The 12,434-nt window shown below is 35.6% G+C and overlaps 1 protein-coding gene across 2 annotated transcripts; it reads left to right on the forward strand.

Moving 5' to 3' along the window:
• Window positions 1-280: 280 nt before the first annotated feature.
• Window positions 281-7,237, forward strand: LOC120078719 (SNF2 domain-containing protein CLASSY 3-like). 2 transcript variants are annotated; one of them, XM_039033022.1, is made up of 5 exons: window positions 281-2,216; window positions 2,935-3,087; window positions 4,083-6,070; window positions 6,300-6,387; window positions 7,088-7,237. In XM_039033022.1, exons 1-3 carry the CDS (start codon window positions 546-548, stop codon window positions 5,979-5,981), a joined length of 3,723 nt encoding a protein of 1,240 aa, XP_038888950.1. In that variant the 5' UTR covers window positions 281-545; the 3' UTR covers window positions 5,982-6,070; window positions 6,300-6,387; window positions 7,088-7,237. The 2 variants fall into 2 exon arrangements, with proteins under 2 accessions (XP_038888950.1, XP_038888949.1); XM_039033021.1 differs by lacking the exon at window positions 6,300-6,387 and having other exon boundaries at window positions 282-2,216.
• Window positions 7,238-12,434: the final 5,197 nt, after the last annotated feature.

The following is a 12,434-nucleotide window of genomic DNA, read 5'->3' on the forward strand; positions in this document are numbered from 1 at the left end:
CTTCTCCAGCAAGATAATGAGACGTAGCTAACAAAAGAGGAAAGAAGGAAAAAAAAAAACACTTTTTGGTATATTGTATATACCATAACCAATTAAAATGATTGATAATTACTAATCCTTAATTTTCATTTCTTTTCTTATTGAACTGGCAAGAGAATTAAATTAAATTAAAATCATAAAAAAAGGCCAAAAAATCTCAAACCAATTAATGCATTTATTTGGAGAGAGAAAAAAAGTATACATGGAAAACCGTGCTTTAATTAGCAGTGAATGTAAACAAATGTAACGCAAATTTGCTATAACTCCAAAATCATCGATTCATCTTCCCTCTGCATGCTTTTCTCTTCCCGCCCTTCTCTCTCCTATGCTTTTTTTTTTCCTTTTTCTCTATCATACTCATCCACATTCTTCCCGCTTAATCTATATGAACAATACCCAATCATTTTCTTCGGATTTCTCACCCATTTGTTGTGTTTCATTCCATTCACATTCTGTTTCTGTGAACTTTGTTTGGTTTTTGTGTTTGATTTGAACGTAGTGTGAAGATGGTGGACTATAGTTTACCAGTTTCGAAGAGGACGCGGCTAAGACGAGCTATGGCTGGAATGGAGGATTTGGAGCAGAGGAGGAAGCGGAGGAAGAAGAACAGGGCGGATTCCGCTAGTGATAATGTTCGAGGTCGGGCTTCGAGTGGTAAGAGGGTCAATGTGTTTGAACATTCTAGTGTTAATCGAACAATGGAGGTGGATCCTGTTCGTTTTTATGATGATAGTGATGGGGATAGTTTAGAGGAGATTGATGCTTTAACATTTGGTAGAGAAGGTGGGGATTCGGTTACATTTGTAGATTCTGAGAGTTCGGGGGGATTGAAGAATGTTAAAGAACGTAGTAAGAAGGGGTTTCTGAAAGGGAATATTGATATAATTGATTTAGAGGATGAAGTTATTTTGTCTGATGATGATGACGACGAGGGTTTTGGTTTTGATTCTGTAAATTCCATGTGTTCAATTTCCAAGTCTGCTACCGCTGCTGCCCCGAAGGATGGGGGTTTTGTTTGTTTTGATTCGGACAACGAAGAAAATAGTAGCGGCTTGCTTTCTTCTGGGAAGGGGAAAGATGCTTTAGAAATATCTCCGGATAAAAGCATGGGGGAAAGTGATTGCTTGAACTCTAATGGTTGCTCATATGAGACCGAGCCAACGTGTTGTTCTGATGACGCCGTAGATGAGTCCACTGAATTGAGAGCATCATCAAGTGAAGAGGAGTTTGATGACTCCAGTGATAGAAATTACGAATTAGAAGAATCACACCAGTCAAGTTCAGAGTCCTCTAGTTCAGAAGATGGGAAGAGTAATAGAAATTACTGTGCAGAAGTTGGAAATAGAAGGGAGAGGAAGGAGAGAAGGAAAAGGGTAAATTTGATTGAAGGTGGATTAAGGAGGAAAGCATATGGCTTAGACATATTTGTTGATTTTAAGGAGGATGAACATAACAAAAATGTTAAGGTTGGTGCAAAAGTTAGCTGTATTGCACGAAGAACTCGTTCATGCTTTGGTTTTAGAGCTAGGAAAATAAATACTGATCTTGGAACTGTCAGTCAGCCAGTCTGTGTGGACGAGGAAGGATTAGATTTTCAGTGTGACAAGAAAGAAATAGGTTCTTCATCAAGGCATGACAGTGGAGATTCTTGCGATAGTGATAGTACTACTGATGATGAAGTTTACAAGCCATGGGCCTGGAGTAGTAGTAAAAAGAAAACTCAGTTCAATAATCAAAGTGATGATGGTTTCTTATCAGAAAAGAAAGACGATGATACAAACAAGGTCGAGAGTTTTCGTGTGGGGAGTAGACTTTGGAATAGTAAAAGTTCACCTAAAACGGATAAACACAATAGGAATGAAGATTTTCAGAAGGTTCATCCAAAAAATGGCCATGAATTTCATGATATTATTAAAACAAAAGGCCGCAGTGTGCCGAAAGGTATTGATGTTTTCAATATTCTTGTTGATTCCATAATTGCAGACAAAGAACTGCCTTCAGATGAGTTAGATCTTTCTACAAGTCAAGTCTCCCATATGCCTCTTCCTTTGAAGTTTGGATTGGTGGAATCACGTCTTCCAGAGAAGTCAGAAGAAGAAAAAGAATTGGACAAACTCTGGGCTGAACTTGACTTTGCTATCAGATCCAGCGAGATTGGGCTGGTGGATTCTAACACAGTAGGTTCATTCTGTAGGAATGGATTAAAGCTTGTTATGTGTCATTATTTACTGTCATGAGATCACGTATCTTTGCCACTTTATGTTTCCATGTTATATCTTTTGCTTTCTTTCGAAAATTACATTTGTTACTATTTTCATCATTCATGTAGATAGGAAAGGTCTGATTTATTTGAAGTTGTCAATTTGTTCTAAAATTTTCAGCTATTTTAGATCTGAGAGTTCTTTCGATAATCAATTGTCCGTTTGTTAGATTTTCCCCCTGGAGTCAGCTAGAGATATAGGAACTTTATAATAAGACATGAGTTTCCAGATATTAAAATTTTCTATGGCTATACTTATTTTTGCTCACGAACCAAAACCTTGGACCACTCCTCGGAGGGATGTTGGCATAATTCTTTATTTGCTTTTCTCTGGATTTCTCCATTATAGCCGCCTTCTAGAGATTGCATATTTTTTCAGCTCAAGATAGATCCGTCTTCTTAAAATTATGTGGAAATGAATGTAACAGTCAACAGAGAACGACTGTAAATCTGATTTGTGAATATAGTATGAAAGGCCATTAAAATGCATTAATATAGTTGCACAAATAGGTCGAGAAGTTCTATGCTATACAGATATTCCTCCCTCTTTTGCTCTACTTCTGTACAAATGGTTATATGTATCCACCATGCATTAATTAAAATGTTTGATGTTAGTGATCCATATTGATTTGCAGGTTGAACACGAGGATGCCTTTCCTTCAAAGCCTGAGCAAGTGGATCTGTGTCTTCGCGGTGATCATCAGCTCATACTTGACGAACAAATTGGACTTAGATGCAGATGCTGTTCACATGTCAAATTGGAAATCAGAGATATTGTACCTTCTTTTGTGAGTCATTTACCTCTCTGTTTATTTATGTACGTAGTTCTTCTGAGAAAAGTCTGTTCTTTTTCTATGTATCACGTATGTTCTTTTGTGAGTCCTTAACCCTCTTTTTCCTCTCTCTCTCGCTCTCTCTGTCTCTCTCTGTCTCTCTCTCTCTTAAGTCTATGTTTTTCTGAGTAATCAGTAAATGGCTGGGTAGCAAACCTAATGTAGTTTTCATAATTTCCTTTCTATTTTTGATTTTACTAAACTGGCTCTTAAGATGGGTTAAATGATTACACCTTCATTTTCAGTGGGAATGGGAAGGAATTCTATGCTATATTTAAAAACGATTTACTGATTCATTTTTTAACAGAAGAAGAGGTTGCCTATTTGTTATCTTCAGCAGAAAATTTTAGTTCCTACATCAGCAACCGTTAGGAGCAATCTGCTAGGATAAAGTTATTACTCGAGAATGTTCCACCTATTGCGACTGTTCGTGGCAATTTATGATGCATACATTATTATGAATTAGCTGAGTCGAAATCCTTTTCACTTGTATTGTCTATTTTAAGATTAGTTGGTGTTTGTTTATCAAAAGATCATTGTTTTGAGCTGTAGTAAACCAACAGATCTTTTCTTAAAAAAATATTGTTACAAGAAACAAGATGTATGTTGTACTTAATTAACAGTTACTTCTTCTTTCATAGCATATTCGATTAATCGTCTTTGTGAATTCTAGTGAATGAGTAGGCATCGACCATTTTTCATTCCTTGATTTTGATAGGTGTTGGAACTGATTTTTCCTGGTCAAATGACATCATAGATGTGTTTGCTTCATTCATTACATTAGAAGAATAATTTGCATTTCTATCAATGCATCATCTTTCCTTTTCTATATAATCTGTTTAGTTTCTTTTAAAAAAATTTATTCATTGATGTGAGATGATGTACTATTCTCTCGTTAGTATGTGAGTCGACTTCACATTACAGGAGTTAAGCATATTGATCTCTTTCAGGATACAAATCCACATGGAAAGTCACAGAAGAGGGAATCTGGCTCCTTTGAGCGTGTTAAATATGATAACCTTCAACAGGATTTTGATTGCGACCCCCATGACGGATCTGATTCACGATCTCATTTTGGACGCACGGTGTGGGATATCATTCCTGGTATAAGGAATAGCATGTACCCACACCAGCGTGAAGGCTTCGAATTTATTTGGAAAAATATAGCCGGAGGAATCTATCTTGATGAGTTAAGAGAAAAAGGCAGCTTAAACAATGGGAGTGGATGCATTGTATCACATGCTCCTGGAACAGGAAAAACTCGTCTAACAATTAATTTTCTTCAGACGTATATGGAATTAAATCCAACATGCCGGCCTATGATTATTGCACCTAGCAGCATGCTCCTTACCTGGGAAGAGGAGTTTTTGAAGTGGAATGTGGGCATTCCTTTTCATAACCTGAATAAGCGAGATTTCTCTTTTCACGAGAATATTTCAGCCCTTAAGTTCTTGATGCAAGCTTCTCCATCAGGACAAGATGTCGAAACCATACGGCTTGTAAAAGTGTTTTCCTGGAAAAAGGAGAAAAGCATCTTGGGAGTTAGTTACAGATTGTTTGAAAGATTAGCTGGAGTTCGGAATAATTCTAAGTGTGCTAAAGTAAGAAATGTCCTTTTGGAGCTTCCTGATCTTGTAGTCTTTGATGAAGGGCACATTCCACGCAACGATGATAGTCTTATTTGGATGGCTTTGTCTAAAATTAAAACAGAAAGGCGCATCATTCTTTCTGGAACTCCGTTCCAGAATAATTTCACTGAATTTTATAATACACTTAGGTTGGTGAGGCCAAAATTTGCAGATGAAAATAATTCTGGAGTCGATGATTGCATGGATAAAAAGCGTGGACGACCAAAAAATATCTCAAGAGGAAAGTGGGACCTTTTGATTAGTTCCATTGGCAGAACTTCTGAACTGGAAAGTGCTGAACTGAAAGAAATCAGAGCCTTGATCAATCCATTTGTGCATGTGTACAGGGGCAGCATACTACAGGAGAAACTTCCAGGGTTGAGGAAATCTACAGTTATATTATGGCCAGCAGAGCTGCAGAAGAGTTTTCTCGAGAGAGTTCAAGCAAGGAAACATTCCTTTGAAGTGGAATACGTTGAGTCCTTGATCTCTGTGCACCCTTCCCTGATACTGAAATGTGATAAAGGAGATTGTGAAGTTGACAAGGATATGTTAGAGAGGTCTAGATTGAATCCTGAACTAGGAGTGAAACTACAGTTTCTCCTGGAAATTATACGTTTGAGTGAAGCTTTGAATGAAAAAGTTTTGGTTTTCAGCCAATACATTGAACCATTGTCCTTTATAGAAGAGCATCTTAAGTTTCATTTTAAATGGACCGAAGGGATAGAGTTGTTTCATATGGATGGAAAACGTGAGATAAAGAAACGGCAAGCATTAATAAATACCTTTAACGATCCAACAAGTGAAGTTAGGGTATTGCTTGCATCTACAAAGGCTTGCTCAGAAGGTATAAACCTTGTTGGGGCTTCAAGAGTAGTTTTACTTGATGTTGTATGGAATCCTTCTGTGGAAAGGCAAGCCATATGCCGAGCCTATAGACTCGGGCAGAAAAAGGTTGTTTATGTGTATCATCTCATTACCTCTGGGACAAGGGAAGAAGAGAAATACAGTCGACAAGTGGAGAAAGATCGACTGTCTCAGTTAGTTTTTTCTTCTGAACAGAACAGTAATGAAGTCAAAGTATCATCCACAGATCTGGATGACAGAATTTTGGAAGCTGTACTTCAACATGAAAAGTTTAAAAAGATGTTCCAAAAGATAGTATACCAATCAAAGGAGTCCTGCATAAACGAGAATTTCGGCCTGGCAGACAAGGAGTGAAACTCATTCTGGGTTTTGAAGTTCGATGCACTTTTGGAAGTTTTATTAGCAAGAAGACAGTTAATGAACAGGATAACTTTTGGGCACTGGTACGTTTTCATTTTTAATAAATTTGCTTACTAATCACTTTACCTACTTTTACTTGAGAGTTATTAGTTTTTTTCTTTTTAATTTTTTTTGAGCTCTTTAGAAATAAGAAATAAATGTTGGTAATTTTTTTTTACATCACTTTACCTATTTTTTTAATGGTTGTAGTTACTAGTTTTAGTTTTAAGCTAGTTTGAAGGAAACTGATGACTCAAAGACATTAACTATTAGGTATGTAAAAGGCAATCTGTCAAGTTCGTGGAGCTATGATTTCTGTGTCTCACCTGCCAAATTTAACCACGAGCTAGCTTAGCATCTGGTAGTAGTTCCCTACTTAAATATCCTCCCAACTGTCACTAACTCAATTCTTTTTCTCCCTGTTATCCCAGACCATTATTTCTGATATTTTCTTTCAGACTCCCTAGGGTAACTATTTATATTGGAGCAATATTTGGTGCATCCCGATGCACGAAACTTTATGTATTCCACTCTCATCACACATACAAAATACATTAATATATTTTAAAAAAGAGAGAAGAATTTGCCATGTGGTAAATTATGATTAGACAATTTGGTGGGATGTATAAACCATCATGGGTTAGCCTAGTGGTAAGTAAAAGGCATGATTTTGATAAAGGGCCAAGAGGTCATGGCTTTAATCTATGGTGGCTATCTACTTAGGATTTAATATTCTACGCGTTTCCTGACACCCAAATGTTGTAGGGTTAGGCGGGTTGTTTCATGAGATTAGTTGAGGTGTGCATAGCTGGTTTGGACACTCAAGGATATCAAAAACATTTGATGGGATGTACAAAGATAACTAATGTTCGGATGCACCTAAGTAAAATTGTGTACTTTTATCAAACTAGCTTATTTACATCAGGAAACTCTAAACTTGCCTTGTGGAGCTGAATGCATAGCTTGGTTGAACAGGACTTGTTAAAATTCTTTTTTATCAGCGTTGTATTCTACCATCTGCAACTCTGAAAATTTGTCATTTTTTATGTGTTGTAATGCAGATTTTTGTGGCCTTGCAACAATACAGCAGTACCGTCGTAAGCATCGCTAACTTGCATTTCATTTGTAATGGATCCATTAGATGGGGTAAATGCAACTGTTTGCTCCGTCTTTTTTGGAGTGCTTAATATTTTTTGAAGCAGCCATTCAAATATTCTGTGTAAATTCCTTGTTCTTCACACTTGCTCAATGTACAGCGAGGAACTATAGTTTAGTTCCATTTGGATAACTAACCCCAAAACAAACCACAGAATCTTGGAAAATTAACATACAAGTTTAGTTTTAGTCTTGAGAATCTGCAAAAGCTGCTATGAAAAGGAAGGTTAACAGAGTTTCTTTGTATATATTTATTTTTCCCTTCTTTTCTTTTAATATTGATGTTGACTCTCAATAAAGTTGAGATATTTGTGGGTGGATGGGTTGGATCGGGGCCATAGGTAGATTGAGTTGTTGGGATTATTTGGGTTCTTTATTCAACTTTTATCAGAAAAAGTAGTGGACAAGGTTGAAATAGAAAATGGTTAAAAATAGCTTGTTCTAAGTTTCATTTTTCAAAACTAGTAAGCTTTTTAAAATTCAGTAAACTAGTTTTCTTTTCGATTTATTTCGACGACCACCGATATTTACATAAAATCTTTTTTGTTTTCCATAATTATATGAATTTTTAAAATTCCAAATAAATTTACCAATTATGATTTAGATCGATCTCAAGTGTATTGGGATTTTTAAATTTTATATATAAAAAAAAAAAAAATCAAATTTTACAAAAGAAAGATTTTAGAAATATAAAGAATCTTTGGTCGAGATTTCACCCAGAAAGCCCAAATGTGTAAAATCTTCCTTTCTATCCAACTTGGTATCCAAAATCCATTGCATCTTTCTAACCGGAAATATCATCTACCCTCCCCAATCTCTCAACAACAAGAAACCCCACGTCCTCTTCACAACTCCCACTTTCCTACTCTGCTAGGGACAAGGTGGAGGAAGCTAGTGCAGCGGATGCAAGGTCATCGGAGAAGGAGAAAAAGAAGATCAAGAGAGAACGATGAAGGGAAGGAAGGAGAGAGGATAGAAAGAGATAGGTGAGAGAAAAGATATATTTAAAAATGCTTTAAATTAATATAATATATTTATTTAATGGAATAGCGAAGCCACCTTTTAAACTTATTTAGCAAAATTGACGGACTAAATTGGCTAAATCAAAACTTAGGGATCAAATGTACCTATTTCTAAAAATTCAGGACTAAAACGCTGGTTTCCTTTATTTATCAATAGTCTAATAAACCTATACTTATATATCTATATTATCTATAGTGTGTATAAAAGGTACTAGAGGAGATAATCTTTATCAAATCATTTGCCTTTCATTTTTAGTAAATATCTATTATTATAGATATTTACTAAGTGTTAGATAGATGCCTGAAGGGAGCTCAATATGAGGAGATCCTTGAGCGAAAGATAGATGTCTGAAGTAGATAGATGCGGAGCTCAACATGAGGAGATCTTTGAGCGGAAGCGGATCGTCCAAATTCTATTAATTATTGAATACATAATTTATAGTAAACATACAAAAGATATGTATTTAAAATATAAATTACAACATGCTTTTACAAAGAAAAATAAGTTTTAAGAAACCTCACCTTTGAAGAACATTTTTTCAAGTAATCCCTCATACGAGCCACGAATAGAACTCCTTCCTCACAAATCTCCTTCACGCATGGACATTACCAGTCGAGAACCCCTATATTCTCTTTTGGGATTCAAAGATTCAAGTAGGAGAAGATTTCTTTTTTCGAGAACCTTTCTTTTAGATTGTGAATTGGAGAACGTTTCTATTAGGTTGTGAATTCTTTTGTAATCATTTCTTGGAAGAAGATGATCTCTCAACTTCTTTTATCTTAATTATTGAGAGAATAATGAGAGGGAGTTATAACTTCTTCCCTTTTATTAATTTCAAATAAATTAATAAAAATATAATATATATAATAACTATTTTATTATATATACACACTATATGTTATATCAAATATAAGATAAAGTCTATAGTTTTATATTGCATGAAATACAACATAAACTATAGCTTTTATTCTCTCTTAACTATACATGACATTTAATATAAATCATATTTATATTAACTCCACGTATATGAATCTCATTCATATAAATGACATTTAGATTATATCCAAATATTTTATTCCTCTCAATATAAATCATATTTATATTTAATTACATAATCTCATTCATATAATTGGTATTTGAATCATATTCAAATTCCTCTCATAATGTATCAAATACATTAAATTAATTATATTATATATAATTAATTCCTCAATTAATTTGAACACTTTGAATTAATCCAAAAATAAAATCTCTGTTGAGCTACAGTGGGGACCTTATGGACCTATAGATTAAAGCTCCATCGGTACTCGGATAATTAATTAAAATATTTAATTAAATTACCCAACATCCGTTAACTGTCGGCCACTCCACTAAAGATCGACAGTTGTACTCTTAACATTACAGATAAATTTATGTGTTCATTAGATATAACCAATCAACAGTGCGATGACCGTTCACAAATTGCTCGTAAGTACAGTTGGGCCAAAATACCATTTTGCCCCTATAGTTACATCTAACTCCTTAAGTATCACTAATTCTTCTAATGAAACAATAAGTCATAGTCCCATTATGACCAAGTCCTCTCGGGCCAGGAGAGGGTGTGACACTATGTTTAAGACCTGGAATCAGCCTAAGGGAGAAATTTATCTACTTACTTCTACAATGGGGAAATAATGAATTCCATCTTGTGTAGCTGAGTTCCCAGCTCCCCAGTTAGACGAATCCCTTGTTGAGTTAACAATCTATCCACTCCCACCCATACAAATCAAAGGACTGCCTTATGAGTAGGAGTTCACAACTCACTCAGGATTCAGATCATGTCACCTATGGTCATCCTAGTGAAATGTAAGTCCTTATTATTAACATCGTTATATAAAGAGGCTAATTATTTCGTGGTTCGGTCTTATACAAACTCTTTGTATAGGATGCCATCGCTCACATGCCTCCACATGAATGATCAAGATCAGATCATTTGTAGCACTTTACAACACTTGTAACATCTACCAAGTGGGCTGTATCCGTGGTGTCACCAGGATAAGGTACCCAACTTTATCCATCTACTATAGACCATTTAAGTTATTATTTAAATAAGATCCTCTTTTATGTCTCTATATACTTGTTTAAATTACATGAAATAACCTCGGATCTTAGTTTATTGGATTGAGTATATGTTTATAAAATAACACTTATTTTATTAACAACAATATGTTTATACAGAATTTACAAACTAGGAGATTACAAGGAGATTTAGGACACCATTTCCAACAATCTCTCATTTATCCTAAAGCTTTGAGAGACTAATATACAATATAAGTAAATTACAAAAATATAATAAACTAGGTCATACACTATACCCCAGTAACATCTCCCACTTTCCCTAGACAATGTGCCGCATATCCCGTAGACCCAGACTTTCTAGATGACCCTCGAACACTTTAGCCGTGAAAGCCTTCGTAAATGGATCAACAACGTTATGCTCCGAAGAAATCTTCGTGATAATCACATCACCCTGATGCACAATCTCCCGAATCAAATGATATTTCCATTCTATGTGCTTACCTCTTTGGTGACTCCTAGGTTCCTTAAAATTTGCCACCGCACCACTGTTATCACAATAAAGTGTGATGAGCAAAGACATATTTGGAACAACTTCCAAATCAGTAAGAAACTTCTTAAGCCAAACAACCTCTTTAACAGGTTCACAAGTAGCTACGTATTCGGTTCCATAGTGGAGTCTACGATGCATCTTTGCTCGATGCGTCATCATACTATAGCTCCTCCATTCAGAGTAACATTGACCCTGATGTGTATTTCCAAGAATCCGGATCAGTCTGAAAGTCCAAGTCTGTGTATCCTGTAAGGATCAAATCCTTATCTCCATACACGAGTATATAGTCTCTCGTTCTCTTAAGATACTTGAGGATCGTTTTGACCGCCGTCCAGTGATCTAATCCTAGATTATATTGATATCGACTGACAATCCCTACTGCATAGCAAATGTCAGGTCTAGTACATAACATTGAATACATAAAGCTACCAATAGCCGATGCATAGGGAATCATCTCATTTCCTCAACCTTTTGAGGAGTCTTAGGACACTATTCCTTAGACAAAACAATTCCATGCCTGAAAGGTAATAAACCCTTCTTGGAATTGTGCATCGAATATCTGACAAGCATCTTGTCAATATACGATGCCTGAGACAACTCCAACTTTTTGTTCTTACGATCCCTTATAATTTGGATCCCTAGAATAAAATGCACCTCTCCTAAATCTATCATTTGGAACTGGGCGACTAGCTATTTCTTAACATCAGTCATAAAACCTACATTCCCAATGAGTAGGATATCATCCACATACAACACGAGGAAAGCTACTGAGCTGTTGATAATTTTCTTGTAAACACAAGGCCTATCAACATTCTGATCAAAGCCATAAGATTTGATCGCAGTATCAAATCTTATATTCCAAGATCGAGATGCTTGTTTTAGCTCATTGGACCAATTAAGCTTGCAAACCTTTTGCTCTTGATCTTATTCAATGAATCCTCCTAGTTGAATCATGTAGATGGTCTCTTCAAGATTACCATTAAAAAAATGCAATCTTGATGTCCATTTTCCATACCTCACATAGTCATAATATGTAGATATGAACAAGAGAATCCTAATAGACTTTAACATGACAACAGATGAGAAGGTTTCTTCATAGTTCACTCCCTCAACCTAGGTATAATCCTTTGCCACAAGTCTAGCTTTAAAGATTTGTACCTTTCCAACTATACCTCTTTTCCTCTTATACATCCATTTATAACCTATAGGTTTTACCCCATCAGGTTGATCTACAAGCTTCCAGACAAAATTAAAGTACATGAACTCCATTACTTGATTCATGGTTTTAATCCATTCATCCTTGTCAATATCTTCCTTTGCTTGCTTATAAGACAATGGATCCTTAACACCACCATCAGATATGATGTTTTGGGCTTCTGTTAAACCTATGTAGTGTACAGGTGGGTTCATAACCCTCTCACTACGTCGAGGCAATCTCAACTCTTGAGATGGATGACTAGATGAGCTGACATCAATAACCCTTGTTAATCTATCAGCCTGTTCAACAACTCTTGTTGAAGTCTCAACAGTCTCATTAGAAATTTCATTTAAAATAAGTTTACTTCGTGATTTTTTATCTCTCATGTGGTATTCTTCCAAGAAGATAGAATTTGTCGATACAA

Source organism: Benincasa hispida, chromosome 5 (assembly GCF_009727055.1).
Source record: "Benincasa hispida cultivar B227 chromosome 5, ASM972705v1, whole genome shotgun sequence".
Taxonomy (NCBI): domain Eukaryota; kingdom Viridiplantae; phylum Streptophyta; class Magnoliopsida; order Cucurbitales; family Cucurbitaceae; genus Benincasa; species Benincasa hispida.

Coding starts and splice junctions, on each gene's coding strand:
- LOC120078719 (XM_039033022.1), top strand. CDS start 546: ATGGTGGACTATAGTTTACCAGTTTCGAAGAGGACGCGGCTAAGACGA. Junction 2,217..2,934: donor GGCTGGTGGATTCTAACACA/GTAGGTTCATTC, acceptor ATTGATTTGCAG/GTTGAACACGAGGATGCCTT. Junction 3,088..4,082: donor GAGATATTGTACCTTCTTTT/GTGAGTCATTTA, acceptor GATCTCTTTCAG/GATACAAATCCACATGGAAA.